At 47.9% G+C, this 18,808-nt stretch overlaps 1 protein-coding gene across 1 annotated transcript in view; it reads left to right on the top strand.

The window, feature by feature from the left end:
- CASTOR2 (cytosolic arginine sensor for mTORC1 subunit 2) overlaps nucleotides 1–18,808 on the top strand; it is a 333,451-nt gene that overhangs the window by 301,402 nt on the left and 13,241 nt on the right. Inside the window, exons 7-8 of the mRNA XM_069226913.1 lie at nucleotides 4,973–5,055; nucleotides 5,649–5,743. Coding sequence (XP_069083014.1) covers nucleotides 4,973–5,055; nucleotides 5,649–5,743 — 178 coding nt within the window. The remainder of the gene's footprint in view (nucleotides 1–4,972; nucleotides 5,056–5,648; nucleotides 5,744–18,808) is intronic.

The raw sequence follows: 18,808 nt of genomic DNA, 5'->3' as shown, positions 1-18,808 counted from the left end.
TCCACAACTGTAATCCAGAAAATGTGCAGTACTGAATATCTGGCACGCACTATATCAGATCACAACCCACTATGCGCAATAATGGCCTGGGGCCACATGCATACTCGCATACCAACATGGCGTCTGCAGCGGGAAACTCTTTTAGATCCCCCCTTCCATGTAGAAATCTCCAAACAATTGGCTAATTACTTTTCACTAAATAAAAACACAACAGCATCTCGGGCTACAGAATGGGATGCCCACAAGGCAGTGATACATGGCCAATGCCTCGCAGCCACAGTGGGGGTAAAGAAGATACTCACTAAAGAACTACAAGACCTAGAGGTTAAGCTCCGTAAAGCGGAGATCGAGGTTTCCAGAGGTGAGGCCACACTAGCTGGACTGAACTCGCTTAAAGCTGCCCACAGAGAAGCAGACACTAGACTGTGTAAACACGACTACAGACACTATATGACACGGCAACACGCTGAAGGGGATAGGTCAGGTAGACTACTGGCGTGGCTTACCCGCCAACCCTCGCAATCATCACCTATTGGTGCAATACGTTTAAGCTCCGGCGTCATTGTCAATACTCAATCTGAAATTAACGACGCCTTCTCTACATACTACTGTGATCTATATACACCTCCCCCCACCCCCATCGGAGCAGCAACTAACTGACATATTAACGTTTGTCTCTCACAACCAACATATTATAGACAATGTCACCGCCTTGGATGGTCCCATTACAATAGAAGAATTGCGCTCAGCACTAACGCAGATGGCACGTGGCAAAACCCCTGGCTCAGATGGCCTCCCGGCAGAGTACTTTAATTCCCATGCTACACATCTTCTGCAGCCACTCATAGAAGTATTCAATGAAGCGCGTAATAAATTACTATTACCAGAATCCATGCGCAAAGCTCTAATAGTCGTTCTCCCGAAAGCAGGCCGCGACCCTTTAGACGTTAAATCATATAGACCACTCTCTCTTCTCAACACAGACTGTAAATTATTGGGGAAAATACTGGCAAATAGGTTACTTCCCCATCTAGAAAGTTTAATACACTCGGACCAGTCTGGCTTTATTCCAGGGAGAAGCACCTTCTTAAACATCAGAAGACTGCTTCACATAATGCACAGTAACACAGAACCAAAAGCTGTAGCCCTCTCCCTAGACATTGAAAAAGCGTTTGACACGTTGAGCTGGGATTACCTTCTACGTACACTTAAAGCGTTTGGATTTGGCCCCGGTTTCCTACGTTGGATCAAAACGCTCTACTCTAAACCCACAGCTCGTGTCAAAAATGGTCGTGTTATCTCTGAGGCGTTTCCCATAGGCAGAACACCAAACAGGGTTGCCCATTATCCCCTTTATTATTCGCTATAGCCATGGAACCACTAGCAATTAAATTACGCAGCTACGCACACCTATGGGGCATTCCCGAATCCAACACACATCATATTATATCCTTATACGCAGATGACGCCCTGATATACCTGCGTAATTACTCTGCCTCCATGGCTGGGGTGCTATCAATGCTTGATTCCTTTGCCCTGGCCTCTGGTCTACGCGTCAATTGGTCCAAATCAAGTATTTTTCCTCTCACCCCTATACTAACAGACCTTCACATGACATTACCGCAATATCAACTCCCATGGTCACACACTACCTTTAAGTATCTCGGGATCCAAATTTATCACTCCATTGCCGACCTGAAAGAAGGCAATATCGATAGGGCACTCAGCTCCACTCGCAGCTCAATGTCGTTCTGGGGCTCGCTCCCCTTATCTCCCATGGGTCGTGTAGCGATAGCTAAAATGCTCATCCTTCCAAGGTTTTTATATTTTTTTGCTGCCCTTCCGCTGTGTCTGCCACTGACGTTTTTTAACAAACTGCACTCATTATTAACCGATTTACTCTGGGGCAGGGACAGACGCAGAGTAGCGTTAGCTACAACACAATATCCGCAAGAGGCAGGCGGTCTGGGTATGCTCAACTTCGAGAGATACTAAGCAGCCTCTCAGCTGATGTGGGTATCCACGTGGCTCAAAGAAATCCCCTCCCCCGAATATATAATGCTGCAGGCATATCTGGCCCCGCAAACGATACTGTCCTCACTTTTATCTGGTCCTAGCCGCCTACCCTCCAAACTTATACTGTTAGACGCAGCTCGTTTCTGCTGGCGCAGATACGTTCAAGGTAAGACCCCTTCAGCTCCTTACTCCCCTCTGTTACCGCTGTTCCAGTTGCCGAATACCCAAACACTATCATTAAACCACTATACACGGGACATAAGTACACTAAACGCAGGCGACTACTACTCTAGCTCTAAAATGCGTACTTTCGCGGACCTAGTGGCTGCTGGGGTTATGCACACAGGAGCCTTTCTGATGTATAACGCCATTAAACGTCTACTTAACAACCTTTGGGGATCTGGTAACAATGAACCACCTGAATCCCAACTACTCACCGTTATTCTTACCATGGGTAGCGCAAAAGGCACCATAACTAAACTATATAAAGTACTGTTAGCGGAAGTCTGCTCTGCGTTACCGCTCGCTAAAGCACACTGGGACTCTGTCCTCCCTTCACCATTACCACAAAAAATATGGACTGCGGCTCTCACAATGATTAGGTCAATATCCCGCAACCCTCGGTTGCGTTACACCCAATTCAATTATATTCATCAGGCATATTTATCTCCGGCCCGCATTCAAAGAATATACCCGAGTGCAAACCCGTCATGCCCTAGATGTGCTATTCCAGCAGCAGATTTCCACCACATGGTATGGAGCTGTCACCCCATAAATTCAGCTTGGCATCGGGTTACAAATGCCACAGCAGACATCTCATCTCATACTCTGTCGCCCACTCTAGACTCTTGTTTACTTGGCATAAGTCAACGCGCCAAAGGCGATAAACATCTGCACAGATTTATTGATTTGGCATTTGTTGTCTTTAAACGCTTAATAGCCACGCACTGGAAAGCCCCACACGTACCATCTCATTCTGCCTGGCTTCGAGACTTACACAGCCGCTCACAAGCCGAAGCTCAGACATTACGCTTACTGCAATACAAAGGCCTACTACAGGATGGCCCAGAAATCTGGGACACTTTCGTGGTAGCGATTGAAAAAAAGGATGACACATACCCCCCTTAATAATAAGGGAGAAAAGAAAGAAGTGAAAAGAGAAAAAAGAGGGGAAAGAATAATAATATGTTTTTTTTTTTTTTTATAAAATAACGGCAGAGGCATTATCCTTCGGTTTAATAATTACAGTATGTTATCCTCAGCTGCCCCATCTTCAACCATTCTGTACACTAACCTCCTCATACTCCCTCCTAACGTAATGTGGTGGCACTATTGGATGCTCATGCCGGGGCCATGCCTTCATGCACCTTAAGCCTTGCTTTGTTTATCCCTAAAGCGGCTCCATGCCTTATTATATTCTCACAACCAACATCTCAATTGTGTTGCCCCGTCCTCCGTCCACAACAATCGGATCTCCTATTCATCCCTCCCACCTTCCGGCTGGTGTATCCAGTATTAGGAATAATATTAGCGGTGCCTAGCTGTGACCTTAGTTAATAAGTTGCATAATTTTCAGTGGTGTTCTTGGAACTGTACCGCGCAACTGCGCTGTAGTGACTTATAAATGAGTGTAAACAATTTGGAAAATTATCAATAACTAAACGTGTTGTTGTGTGTGCACAATGTTTAATAAACCGATTTAAAAAAAAAAAAAAAAAACATTGCAGTGTGCCCTTCACCTGGCATCCCAGGAAGACTGGAGTGGAAAGAACCATGCCCCCTCCCCCAGACTCCACAGCTGCAGTAGTACAAGTAATACTAATGCTGTTGATGAAAACAACAAATGAATCCGGCTGGTGACTGGGAGAGTAGAGAGCGGAAAGAGTCATGTGAAACACATGTATGTGGTTGGGGGCGGAATAGTACACAATTAGGTATTTGGAACATTAGTCCTATAGGGCAACCTGCACTGTTGTCTGAGTAGAGCCCTGCATACTTAATGTCCTTTTTTAATGTTTACGAAGCTAAATCAACCAGTCTGCACAACAGAAATCTATGAGACGCTTGCGCTCCTCCTCCCCAAGCAAGGCCTCGCTCTACTGGCTGTAATTTTGGGCTGTACCTCCATCCCCATTGGCTAATAAGCATTGATGTTTCCCAGCGCCATGAACTCTATTTAAGCTGAAAGTCGATTTGAAGTAGTGAACTTCCTGGTCAGTGATCATTGATTCCCTGGCCTGGCGCAGGACATAAGTAGTTGATGTGATAATGAGAATGACTGAAAGAGCAACGCAGCCACCATGTTCTGAGAACAGAGCTGAGCACTTCGCTGCACAGCACAGCACACTCTTTGCTTCAATGCATTGCAGCGCGTCTCGTTTTACAGAGTTCCTCGGGTGGTCACGTTGGGACTGTAGATGTGTGATAAATACATTTTAGTGCGGCGATGTGGACACCAGCCCTAACATGCGTTAGTCTAACCCATGATGCGTGGACTTGGCAGGGCTGGGAATCTACACTAAGACCAAGAGAGCTCTCATTTAGAGCAAGCCCAACTGAAAGTGGAAAGAAGACCTAAGCAAGTTTAAACCACATAATGATGGTGATCTGTCTATAAAGTCCTTGTGTGAGTTAAGCTTCCTTTTCACTTGTTTTCAATGTTAGCTGTGCTTGCTTACAATCTTCCATCGCTAGTGCTGAAAACAGCATGAGAGTTTAAATACTGAGAGGGTGCTTCTGGGACATGCTGCTCCCTCATCCCACCCCGGACAGGTTTTGCGACCCACATTTTGAAGGCTACTGCCCTAAACTAAAATCAGCTGTGGGTCTCCCAACTGCTTCAATAATTGCCTGCTCAATAATAATGAGCTTGTCGAGTCCACACTGGAGTACAACCGAGGATCAGGTTAGATTCAGCTTCTGTGTATTGACTGCATGTTTTGTTTTATCTTCAAAGGTTTCCTAATCATCTTTTATTTACAAGTGCGTCTGGAGAACTCTGGAAGATGGTTCGGATTGGTGGGCAACCCCTTGGCTTTGGTATGTATCATCCGCGTGTGTATCAGTGATCCTGTTATTATTCAGATGAAATCAAAGGGATGTCCCATTTTCTGCCTCTTAGCATCCTCTCATTTGCTGTTGCTGAGTTGGGAAAAGGGCAAACAGTAGAAACGAAAAAACCCTGTTTTATTTGTTTCTCTGTTGCTACCTTCATAACCTCTGATACCGGGAGTAGCTGGGATAGGGCCAGGGATGCCAGACTGCAAGTGATGGATGGCACAAGCTACACCTGGTTATTCCTTTGGACATCTGTGCACATGTGTACTTGCCAGCACCTGTTCTTATGCATGAGTGTAAATACCTGTGTACACTGTCTGTGACTGTGTCGTTGGTGGGTTTGTGCAGCCAGGAGCGCTTCTGCGAGCGGCATCACTGCTCTTGTACCACAGCGAGTAGCTGTTGGGACATCTGTGTTCCTGCAAGAGTGTAACTCACAAGGCTTCCTGCCTGTGGTGACCTGCACTAGAGTGTCCGCCTCCCTTCCCTCCTGTGCATTACTGTAACCCAGAGGTGATTGGCCCCACGGTTGTCATTCCTTCACCAGTGATTGTTTGCTGTCTTCCCTCCTTCAGATGAATGTGGGATTGTAGCCCAGATCTCGGAGCCCCTGGCCGCAGCCGACATCCCGGCGTATTACATCAGCACATTTAAGTTCGATCACGCACTGGTAAGTGTCTAAAGCACTCAGTGGGCAGAAGCAGGGCAGAGGGGGGTGGGCCTTGAAGCCGTTTACAATATTTTACGCTCCTTGTGTTGTTCTGTAAGGTTAACTCTTTATAGGTCCCAGCATATGTACGTCCCTGTTGGACTGGCATCATCTCTAAATTATTCACAGCGCTTTGAAGCTGCAGCCCTCTCAATCTTGAATCTGCATATATAGGACTGCACACTTATTTCAGGGCTGCTGTGTTCAAAGTCACAGAACCTCCAGAGTCCACTTCAGTAGTTCTGTGTCACAAGACAGGATGTTAGCGCTCTGTACCCCTGGCCCTGCGTCCACCCAGGGAGGCTAGCAGCAGCCGGGAGAGTTTGTGAGCATTGTAATTGGTGGTCCTGGTGACAAAACATCCCTTGGTGGAATGAAGGGCAGTCTCACCTGGTGACAGGAACAGAGATCTGCAACGTTTTTAGAGACATTCCAAACTAGGGATGACGGCAGAGATATCCTTTAGCAGCGACGTCAACAGAGACATTCTGCACGAGGGCCATCAGCAGAGACATCCTCTAATCAGTGACGTCACTAGAGACATTCTAAATGAAGGACATCAACAGAGACATCCTCTAAGCAGCAATGTTTATAGAGACATGCTAAACTAAGAACGACAGAAGAGACATTGTCTAGCAGTGACGCCAATAGAGACATTGTAAATGAAGGACATTAGCTGAGTCATCTTAGCTGTGACGTCATATGGAGAGGTTCTAACCTAGGGACACTGGCAGAGACATCCTGGAATCCGGGAATCTCAAACCGGTCGATTGTGAGCTATCAGTAGCTCGCCACCCCCCTCGGAGTAGCTCGCGACCTTGTAACTTCACTAACAAGGCCGTGTCATTTCTACAGTAAATTAACACTATGTAGTTAACATTTTGCATATTTATATATCATATTTTAGCTGTAATACTACTTCTGTGTAAATTAACACCTACGTCTCTCACCCATACCAGCTGCTGATGGCTCAGCTGAGGGAGGGTGGGCTACACCTTTCAAAATCCCATCATCACAGGCACAGCGCCTCCTACCTTGCGCAGCCCGAAACTGCGCTCGGGAACATTTTGTGACGCTGCCTGCTGGCTCCAAGCTCGGGCCGGGCTTCGGCTTGCTCATAGGACGGTGTGGCACCTAGCAGCAGCATAGCACAGCAGTCTTAAAAGAGAGCCCAGTCATTGGACGGAGGCAGAGCAGTAGAGACTGGGAAACCAATCCCCGAAGAGGCCTAGCACCGGGCTCCGCATTGTGCCAGACTCTGATCTTAGGAGGATGAGCCTCACTGAGGTCATCCAAAAGAATACATCCAAGTACGGGGCGGGGGGAGATAAGGGATGGGGTGAGAATGGAATCACCAGACGATTTAGGCCCATGGCTTATTTCGGCACAGTGCAAGGCCCTCATAAATATTGTTACGGTATCCTTTACAAGTACCGTAACACCAGAAGACCACCGTGAATGGTAATTTCACTGTGTTTTTTTGTTTTCCATTCAACTAAAAAAGAAAATTATAGTTCAGAAAAAACATACACGTACAATTTCACGGAAGAGTAACTGTGTACATGTGAGTGAGTCCAAACCCACCATAGGAAACACAACATGAATACGGCTGTTACTGACAAGGGGACTTTTGAGGTGTGCTCTTCCAGTGACGGCTGCAGAAGGGATGTCTTTTTACCTCTGACTTAACAACAGAACATATCTGCAGTGCGAGTGGACAGGAAGTGGGAATGGTTTCGCAGGACCTCACACAGTCGTGCCTTGCATGTGAAATAAGGGAGTTTTTCAGCATCCTCCTCGATGGCAAATGTATTGGACAGTGGCAGAGTACTATGAGGGATTGCTGAAACTGAGTTCTTTATTACAACTTTAGAGAGTCAAAAGGGGGGGTTTTTGGATAAGAATGATTGGCCTGTAGCGTTCCACGTTGTAAATACGAGTCTAGACCATCCCACTTAAAGTGGCACAAGTGGGGACGACTGCAGTAAGTGACCCACATATCCTAGGGCTCCTGGTTCTTGATTGAAAAGTTGTCACTCTGTCACGACTATAATCAAACTTTACATTTCCAACTCCTGGACCTAGGTTCTGTCTGCTGCACTTCCGGCAGGAACCAGGACCCTCGCGCTAGGTCTCCTCATTCTTGAGACACCCTTTCTCTTATCAGATCACTTGACTTTATCTCAGAATATCATTCCAGTGCCGAGGAGGCCTGGCACTCCCCTGGTGGTGTTCTTACTCCTCGGTGACGGGAGTTTTGTCATGCTGCAAAGTCCATAGTTCAAATCACTCAACTGCTAGCGTTGGTGAGTGGCGGTCTGCTGAGCAGTAGCATAGCCACTGTGTCATGGGCCCCAGTGTAAGGAAGGAAAAGCCCCCCAGCTGCTGCTCTTTGAATGATAAAACACAGCAATAATCAGGGTTCAGTGGGCCCTGGTGCCACTTCACCTGCCGCACCAATGGACGCATCTTTAGTGGTAAAGACAGCGTGGCAGGTGAACTGTAGGGAAGTAAATCTGTAGAAAGTGGAATTGTTTATTCCACCAACAGCTCCCACCTGCCTAAATCACATTACCAAGCACAGCGTGGCCAAGAGCTTTCAAATAGTAGCGCCAGCACTTATTTCTAATGCACCCAGAAGCCCTTTGCTTGCATAGCGCCTATAACTGTAGGTGTTAGACAGTGCATGAGTTGCTTGGCCTTTAGTAGTTCACAATGATTGTCACTGATCAAAAGTAGTTCTCACTACAAAAAGGTTAGAGGCTGCTTATCCAATCCAGTGAATTACTGAAGGCATTATTCCGAACTAGCCCTATCAGCATAGACATCGCCCAAGCAGTGTTGTGAATGGACACTTTGCCGTTCAGTAAAGCCCTTAGAGCCCCACCCATTAGTGACATCAGCAAGGGTTTCTTGCATGTTTGCTTTCATTGTAGACATCACCAGCAGTTTCCGACTTAAAGTCCTTTCTGTTCCCATTGTGCCTGGGTTTTGTGAAATTAATGTTGACATAGTTGACATTTCTTGCCAAAGTAGGAATCATGAATGTATTTAAATGTGATTGGTTTAGGACCACTCACCCAAATGGGCAGGGAAAAAAGTCTCTAGGCAGTCACTTCCAGCTTACAATGCTGCCTGTTTTGGCAGCTGTTTTCTGCTAGTTTTGTAGTGTGTTCTGCGCATAAATAGTGCAACTGTTAACGTGAACCTGTGTGGATTCACATCCTCAGCGTTATTCTGCCATCTAGTGGTTAGGTTCGGAAATGCCGTTTGTTATTTGTGAGATCATTTTGAGGTTAATGTGATATTAAAGTGCATGAAGCATCAAAACGAAAAATTTCAGTTTTGCCCCAGTTCTCATTATTAATCTGCTTGTTATTATTTCAGCACAATTTGTGTTGTTCCAAGATCACAAGGAGGTTGTAGCACTCTTCCAGAAAAAGAGGTTGAATTATTAAGGACCGAAATAGTCGGTGTTCTCCTTCACAACAGCCACTTTTTCATACATTGTAGTGATACCCTCATTTGATGCTTTGGAGCCTATTAATACAAGCATCCCACCGTTGCCACTGACACCGCATAGGATTACAGTGCCACCAGATTGGACACACCCATCCTACAAGCAAAGCCTCCAAGTGAGGTGTAAAGAAATGGCTCCCTGTTGCAGTTACCCCCCACTTTTTGCCTGATACTGATGCTGACTTGACTGAGAAGTGTGCTGGGACCCTGCTAACCAGGCCCCAGCACCAGTGTTCCTTCACCTAAAATGTACCATTGTATCCACAATTGGCACACCCTGGCATTCAGATAAGTCCCTTGTAACTGGTACTTCTAGTACCAAGGGCCCTGATGCCAAGGAAGGTCTCTAAGGGCTGCAGCATGTCTTATGCCACCCTAGAGACCCCTCACTCAGCACAGACACACTGCTTACAAGCCTGTGTGTGCTAGTGAGAACAAAATGAGTAAGTCGACATGGCACTCCCCTCAGGGTGCCATGCCAGCCTCTCACTGCCTATGCAGTATAGGTAAGACACCCCTCTAGCAGGCCTTACAGCCCTAAGGCAGGGTGCACTATACCATAGGTGAGGGTACCAGTGCATGAGCATGGTACCCCTACAGTGTCTAAACAAAACCTTAGACATTGTAAGTGCAGGGTAGCCATAAGAGTATATGGTCTGGGAGTCTGTCAAACACGAACTCCACAGCACCTTAATGGCTACACTGAAAACTGGGAAGTTTGGTATCAAACTTCTCAGCACAATAAATGCACACTGATGCCAGTGTACATTTTATTGTCAAATACACCCCAGAGGGCACCTTAGAGGTGCCCCCTGAAACTTAACCGACTATCTGTGTAGGCTGACTAGTTTTAGCAGCCTGCCACAAACCGAGACATGTTGCTGGCCCCATGGGGAGAGTGCCTTTGTCACTCTGAGGCCAGTAACAAAGCCTGCACTGGGTGGAGATGCTAACACCTCCCCCAGGCAGGAATTGTCACACCTGGCGGTGAGCCTCAAAGGCTCACCTCCTTTGTGCCAACCCAGCAGGACACTCCAGCTAGTGGAGTTGCCCGCCCCCTCCGGCCAGGCCCCACTTTTGGTGGCAAGGCCGGAGAAAATAATGAGAAAAACAAGGAGGAGTCACTGGCCAGTCAGGACAGCCCCTAAGGTGTCCTGAGCTGAAGTGACTCTAACTTTTAGAAATCCTCCATCTTGCAGATGGAGGATTCCCCCAATAGGGTTAGGATCGTGACCCCCTCCCCTTGGGAGGAGGCACAAAGAGGGTGTACCCACCCTCAGGGCTAGTAGCCATTGGCTACTAACCCCCCAGACCTAAACACGCCCTTAAATTTAGTATTTAAGGGCTACCCTGAACCCTAGAAAATTAGATTCCTGCAACTACAAGAAGAAGGACTGCCCAGCTGAAAACCCCTGCAGCGGAAGACCAGAAGACGACAACTGCCTTGGCTCCAGAAACTCACCGGCCTGTCTCCTGCCTTCCAAAGATCCTGCTCCAGCGACGCCTTCCAAAGGGACCAGCGACCTCGACATCCTCTGAGGACTGCCCCTGCTTCGAAAAGACAAGAAACTCCCGAGGACAGCGGACCTGCTCCAAGAAAAGCTGCAACTTTGTTTCCAGCAGCCTTAAAGAACCCTGCAAGCTCCCCGCAAGAAGCGTGAGACTTGCAACACTGCACCCGGCGACCCCGACTCGGCTGGTGGAGATCCGACACCTCAGGCGGGACCCCAGGACTACTCTGATACTGTGAGTACCAAAACCTGTCCCCCCTGAGCCCCCACAGCGCCGCCTGCAGAGGGAATCCCGAGGCTTCCCCTGACCGCGACTCTTTGAATCCTAAGTCCCGACCCCTGGGAGAGACCCTGCACCCGCAGCCCCCAGGACCTGAAGGACCGGACTTTCACTGGAGGAGTGACCCCCAGGTGTCCCTCTCCCTTGACCAAGTGGAGGTTTCCCCGAGGAACCCCCCCCTTGCCTGCCTGCAGCGCTGAAGAGATCCCTAGATCTCCCATTGACTTCCATTACAAACCCGACGCTTGTTTCTACACTGCACCCGGCCGCCCCCGCGCTGCTGAGGGTGAAATTTCTGTGTGGGCTTGTGTCCCCCCCGGTGCCCTACAAAACCCCCCTGGTCTGCCCTCCGAAGACGCGGGTACTTACCTGCAAGCAGACCGGAACCGGGGCACCCCCTTCTCTCCATTCTAGCCTATGTGTTTTGGGCACCACTTTGAACTCTGCACCTGACCGGCCCTGAGCTGCTGGTGTGGTGACTTTGGGGTTGCTCTGAACCCCCAACGGTGGGCTACCTTGGACCAAGAACTAAGCCCTGTAAGTGTCTTACTTACCTGGTTAACCTAACAAATACTTACCTCCCCCAGGAACTGTGAAAATTGCACTAAGTGTCCACTTTTAAAACAGCTATTTGTGAATAACTTGAAAAGTATACATGCAATTTTGATGATTTGAAGTTCCTAAAGTACTTACCTGCAATACCTTTCGAATGAGATATTACATGTAGAATTTGAACCTGTGGTTCTTAAAATAAACTAAGAAAAGATATTTTTCTATATAAAAACCTATTGGCTGGATTTGTCTCTGAGTGTGTGTACCTCATTTATTGTCTATGTGTATGTACAACAAATGCTTAACACTACTCCTTGGATAAGCCTACTGCTCGACCACACTACCACAAAATAGAGCATTAGTATTATCTCTTTTTGCCACTATCTTACCTCTAAGGGGAACCCTTGGACTCTGTGCATGCTATTCCTTACTTTGAAATAGCACATACAGAGCCAACTTCCTACATTGGTGGATCAGCGGTGGGGTACAAGACTTTGCATTTGCTGGACTACTCAGCCAATACCTGATCACACGACAAATTCCAAAATTGTCATTAGAAATTGATTGTTGCAATTTGAAAAGTTTTCTAAATTCTTAAAAGTCCTGCTAGGGCCTTGTGTGTTAAGTCCCTGTTTAGCATTGTCTTTTTAGAGTTTAAAAGTTTGTTAAAAGTTTGAATTAGATTCTAGAAACAGTTTTAGATTCTTAAAAAAGTATTCCAACTCTTAGCAGAATAATGTCTGATACAGAGATGCAGGTGGTGGAACTCGACACCACACCTTACCTCCATCTTAAGATGAGGGAGCTAAGGTCTCTCTGTAATATCAAAAAAATAACCATTGGCTCCAGACCTACCAAAATTCAGCTCCAGGAGCTGTTGGCAGAGTTTGAAAAAGCCAACCCCTCTGAGGATGACTTCACAGAGGAAGAAATTAGTGACTTGGAGGGCAATTCCCCCCTTCCAGTCCTAAATAGAGAGACCAGGGCCTCTCAAGCCCTGTCTCCAAAAATGATAGTCAGAAATGTTGCTTCCCTCACAGGAGGGTCCAGCATTTCTGAAATCACTGAGGATGCTCTCAGTGAAGATGACCCCCTGTTAGCCAAGATGGTCAAAAGATTGGCTTTGGAAAAGCAGCTCCTAGCCATAGAAAGGGAAAGAAAAGAGATGGGCCTAGGTCCCATCGATGGTGGCAGCAACTTAAATAGGGTCAGAGATTCTCCTGACATCCTAAAAATCCCCAAAGGGATTGTAACAAAATATGAAGCTGGTGATGACATCACCAAATGGTTCACAGCTTTTGAGAGGGCTTGTGTAACCAGAAAAGTGAACAGATCTCACTGGGGTGCTCTCCTTTGGGAAATGTTCACTGGAAAGTGTAGGGATAGACTCCTCACACTCTCTGGAAAAGATGCAGAATCTTATGACCTCATGAAGGGTACCCTGATTGAGGGCTTTGGATTCTCCACTGAGGAGTATAGAATTAGATTCAGGGGGGCTCAAAAATCCTCGAGCCAGACCTGGGTTGATTTTGTAGACTACTCAGTAAAAACACTGGATGGTTGGTTAACTGGAAATGAAGTGTGTGACTATGTTGGGCTTTATAATTTGTTTATGAAAGAACACATTTTAAGTAACTGCTTCAATGAAAAGTTGCATCAGTATCTGGTAGACCTAGGTCCAATTTCTCCCCAAGAATTGGGAAAGAAGGCAGACCACTGGGTCAAGACTAGAGTAACCAAAACTTCCACTGGGGGTGACCAAAAGAAAGGGGTTACAAAAACTCCCCAGGAAAAAGTGGGTGACACTAGAAACAAAGAAAAAGAGTCCTCTGTAGGCCCCCAAAAACCAGAACAGGTGGGTGGGCCCCAAGACACAACCCAAAACAAAGGTGGGTACCAGGGTAAGAACTGGGATGCCACTAAGGCCTGGTGCCACAACTGTAAACAGTCGGGGCACCACACCAAGGACACTTCTTGTCCCAAAAACAAACCCCAGAACAAAATTCCTGGGGTAACCAGTGTAGCCATGGGAGATGACTCCTCAGATGAGGAGGTCTTCATAGCCTTCAACTGGAAACAGGGCCCAACAGGTGAGTTGGAGATTCCAGAGGGAAGTAGACACTTCCACCAACCACTGCCCTGAGAGACACTTGTGCCAGTCACACTATTGTGCATGACAGGCTGGTGCTCTCAAACCAGTACATCCCAGGTGAGACTGCCAGGGTAAGAGTTAGCCTAGACAGGGTCACTAAGAGGCCTGTGGCTTTAGTGCCCATAGAAGTGGGTGGCACTCTTAGCTGGAGAAGGATAGTAGTCAGTACCGACCTCCCCCTTGATTGTCTCCTTGGAAATGACTACCCAGAGGTTAGTCAGAGCCCAAGAGAGAAACTGGTACAGTGCCAGTCCTCTCCCAAGGATTCTGGAAGTCCTGCCTCTGCAGTAAATGCAAGCAGGCCCCAGAAGAAGAAGAAAAGAAAACAGAGTAGGAAGGGTGGACAACCTTTAGCCAAGGTTACAGCAAGCCAAGGAGATTCTGCTCCAGTAGGGGAGAACTCCAAAAATGGCCCTGATAAAGTCCAACCTGACCCACAAGAAGTCCTGGCTAGTCAGGCAACTGTTAAACCTGAGTGGGTGGCTCCTCAGCTAACAGAAGAAAGAGTGGAAGAAGGGTGTTTACTACAAGATGTGGTAACCCCCCACTCCAATACAGCAGACAGGCAACCTGAACCCAAAGAAGCCTGTAACTTAGCCCCTTCCCTTTTAGGTGAAGAGCTAAAGGTGTGGTTCTGGGCACTGACAGCTGTCAGTGGCCTCTGCTGGGTGTTAGCCTTTATGGCTGCACTATCCTTAGCATGGTGGTCTGACCCCATGCCAAATAGCAATTTAGGCCCCCTGACCCTATTGGTCATGGTGGGGTTACTCCAGCTCTGGGTAACCTCTCTGGGTAAGCTAGGGGTAACCCTGGCCAAGATAAAGTTAGCAGAGGTGGATACCTCTAAGACCAAAATAGAAAGAATGGGTGGAGACATTGAAGAGGCAGACAAGAGGCAATTCAGACTAGGTCCTATCACTGTGGAAGTAGGTCAGTTCCCCAAAGGGAATGACCTGAACAGAAGGATGTAAGGCAGAGTAGGCCCTGCAACTAACCAGCCTATTTCTCCTACTCTTCCTCGCCTGACAGACTAGGAAGACTCTCCCAGCTTGGGCTGAGTCTCCTGGCCTGTGGGCTGGGGGGGGCTTGTGTAAAGAAATGGCTCCCTGTTGCAGTTACCCCCCACTTTTTGCCTGATACTGATGCTGACTTGACTGAGAAGAGTGCTGGGACCCTGCTAACCAGGCCCCAGCACCAGTGTTCCTTCACCTAAAATGTACCATTGTATCCACAATTGGCACACCCTGGCATTCAGATAAGTCCCTTGTAACTGGGTCTTCTAGTACCAAGGGCCCTGATGCCAAGGAAGGTCTCTAAGGGCTGCAGCATGTCTTATGCCACCCTAGAGACCCCTCACTCAGCACAGACACACTGCTTACAAGCCTGTGTGTGCTAGTGAGAACAAAATGAGTAAGTCGACATGGCACTCCCCTCAGGGTGCCATGCCAGCCTCTCACTGCCTATGCAGTATAGGTAAGACACCCCTCTAGCAGGCCTTACAGCCCTAAGGCAGGGTGCACTATACCATAGGTGAGGGTACCAGTGCATGAGCATGGTACCCCTACAGTGTCTAAACAAAACCTTAGACATTGTAAGTGCAGGGTAGCCATAAGAGTATATGGTCTGGGAGTCTGTCAAACACGAACTCCACAGCACCTTAATGGCTACACTGAAAACTGGGAAGTTTGGTATCAAACTTCTCAGCACAATAAATGCACACTGATGCCAGTGTACATTTTATTGTCAAATACACCCCAGAGGGCACCTTAGAGGTGCCCCCTGAAACTTAACCGACTATCTGTGTAGGCTGACTAGTTTTAGCAGCCTGCCACAAACCGAGACATGTTGCTGGCCCCATGGGGAGAGTGCCTTTGTCACTCTGAGGCCAGTAACAAAGCCTGCACTGGGTGGAGATGCTAACACCTCCCCCAGGCAGGAATTGTCACACCTGGCGGTGAGCCTCAAAGGCTCACCTCCTTTGTGCCAACCCAGCAGGACACTCCAGCTAGTGGAGTTGCCCGCCCCCTCCGGCCAGGCCCCACTTTTGGCGGCAAGGCCGGAGAAAATAATGAGAAAAACAAGGAGGAGTCACTGGCCAGTCAGGACAGCCCCTAAGGTGTCCTGAGCTGAAGTGACTCTAACTTTTAGAAATCCTCCATCTTGCAGATGGAGGATTCCCCCAATAGGGTTAGGATCGTGACCCCCTCCCCTTGGGAGGAGGCACAAAGAGGGTGTACCCACCCTCAGGGCTAGTAGCCATTGGCTACTAACCCCCCAGACCTAAACACGCCCTTAAATTTAGTATTTAAGGGCTACCCTGAACCCTAGAAAATTAGATTCCTGCAACTACAAGAAGAAGGACTGCCCAGCTGAAAACCCCTGCAGCGGAAGACCAGAAGACGACAACTGCCTTGGCTCCAGAAACTCACCGGCCTGTCTCCTGCCTTCCAAAGATCCTGCTCCAGCGACGCCTTCCAAAGGGACCAGCGACCTCGACATCCTCTGAGGACTGCCCCTGCTTCGAAAAGACAAGAAACTCCCGAGGACAGCGGACCTGCTCCAAGAAAAGCTGCAACTTTGTTTCCAGCAGCCTTAAAGAACCCTGCAAGCTCCCCGCAAGAAGCGTGAGACTTGCAACACTGCACCCGGCGACCCCGACTCGGCTGGTGGAGATCCGACACCTCAGGCGGGACCCCAGGACTACTCTGATACTGTGAGTACCAAAACCTGTCCCCCCTGAACCCCCACAGCGCCGCCTGCAGAGGGAATCCCGAGGCTTCCCCTGACCGCGACTCTTTGAATCCTAAGTCCCGACCCCTGGGAGAGACCCTGCACCCGCAGCCCCCAGGACCTGAAGGACCGGACTTTCACTGGAGGAGTGACCCCCAGGTGTCCCTCTCCCTTGACCAAGTGGAGTTTTCCCCGAGGAACCCCCCCCCTTGCCTGCCTGCAGCGCTGAAGAGATCCCTAGATCTCCCATTGACTTCCATTACAAACCCGACGCTTGTTTCTACACTGCACCCGGCCGCCCCCGCGCTGCTGAGGGTGAAATTTCTGTGTGGGCTTGTGTCCCCCCCGGTGCCCTACAAAACCCCCCTGGTCTGCCCTCCGAAGACGCGGGTACTTACCTGCAAGCAGACCGGAACCGGGGCACCCCCTTCTCTCCATTCTAGCCTATGTGTTTTGGGCACCACTTTGAACTCTGCACCTGACCGGCCCTGAGCTGCTGGTGTGGTGACTTTGGGGTTGCTCTGAACCCCCAACGGTGGGCTACCTTGGACCAAGAACTAAGCCCTGTAAGTGTCTTACTTACCTGGTTAACCTAACAAATACTTACCTCCCCCAGGAACTGTGAAAATTGCACTAAGTGTCCACTTTTAAAACAGCTATTTGTGAATAACTTGAAAAGTATACATGCAATTTTGATGATTTGAAGTTCCTAAAGTACTTACCTGCAATACCTTTCGAATGAGATATTACATGTAGAATTTGAACCTGTGGTTCTTAAAATAAACTAAGAAAAGATATTTTTCTATATAAAAACCTATTGGCTGGATTTGTCTCTGAGTGTGTGTACCTCATTTATTGTCTATGTGTATGTACAACAAATGCTTAACACTACTCCTTGGATAAGCCTACTGCTCGACCACACTACCACAAAATAGAGCATTAGTATTATCTCTTTTTGCCACTATCTTACCTCTAAGGGGAACCCTTGGACTCTGTGCATGCTATTCCTTACTTTGAAATAGCACATACAGAGCCAACTTCCTACATGAGGCGTGATGGAAGGAACCTTTTAAGTTCACATACTGATGATGTAATGAACATGATCAGAGAACACGACATAAGACTGCTTTGCAGGTGGAATTCAGCAGGGAAAGACTGCTGAAGTTGGAGAGACTCTCAAAGCCTTGTCAGATGTAGGGGACTGGAAGGGATCCCGTGCCACTGGCAGATCAAGAACTCAAAAACACACAACATATTTATACCCGTTGAACAGGACTATATATATATATATTTTTTTTTTAAGGTTTAGCTTTTTCAAACTTTGGGCCTCATTTAGAATTTGGCCTAGAGATTGATGGACAGAGTGCTCCAGTAGAAGAGTGATGGAGTGCCCAGCCCAACCAGCTCTAGAGCACCAGGTTTATGTCGATGGAGTAAAATTCACCCTGTCGGCGTGAATGTTCCTCCGAGGGCCCGTGGGAGTGCAGGCCATCAGAGGTGAGCCAAGTGAACATCCACCCTTTTTATGATCGAGCACAAAGTGCTCCGTCCATTCTGTAATCACCCTTTGGGCTTGAAACCACGCCCATGCCACGCCAGTCGCTTACATTGGTTCGTGGGCTTGCCTTTTAAAATCCACTTGCTTTCATTTGTGAAGGGCATGCATACGTCATACCTTTTCCGGTGTTTGGCCCACCTACACAGCACCGGTAAAGTACCAAAAACATACGAGGCTCGATGTTTTCAGCCTGTAGTCAGGACTACTTTATCTGTTTATTTTCCACGCAGCGCGATCGCGCTGCATTTTACATAGCGCGATCGCGCTGCATTTTTTTTTGCTTTACAATGCTAATAGCTCTAACTAGAACAAATGCGAGACCCGTTGCATTGAAAATGCTTGTTAGAGTAGGCGGTCGGATGGCTTTTTTTTTTTTTTTCACTGTCCCTAACAGCCAGGAATTTCCTGACCTCCACACCTTAGCAGAAAACTCCCATGGTGTTGGGGCCATTATTTTTTAATTTTTGAAATACAAACTCCTGCTTTGATACCAAGTGGGCGTGGCATAGTAACACACATTTCTCACTGGCCCAGGCCACGGATCTGTAATTCCCTCCTTTGGGCAGCCTGATCTTTATTCCTACTCTGTGTAACAGCAGATTCTGGAGTGGATATCTGAATCCGCTCAGCCTCCCTCCACAAACCTACCGCCTGCTAATATAAAACTAAGGTGAGATATACTGAGGTCCTATGCATGCTGTCCCATACTATCCAAGTGGCATCT

Source organism: Pleurodeles waltl, chromosome 3_2 (assembly GCF_031143425.1).
Source record: "Pleurodeles waltl isolate 20211129_DDA chromosome 3_2, aPleWal1.hap1.20221129, whole genome shotgun sequence".
Classification (NCBI taxonomy): domain Eukaryota; kingdom Metazoa; phylum Chordata; class Amphibia; order Caudata; family Salamandridae; genus Pleurodeles; species Pleurodeles waltl.
Note: the sequence above shows the minus strand (reverse complement) of the source record. Positions and strands in the feature narration are given on the sequence as shown.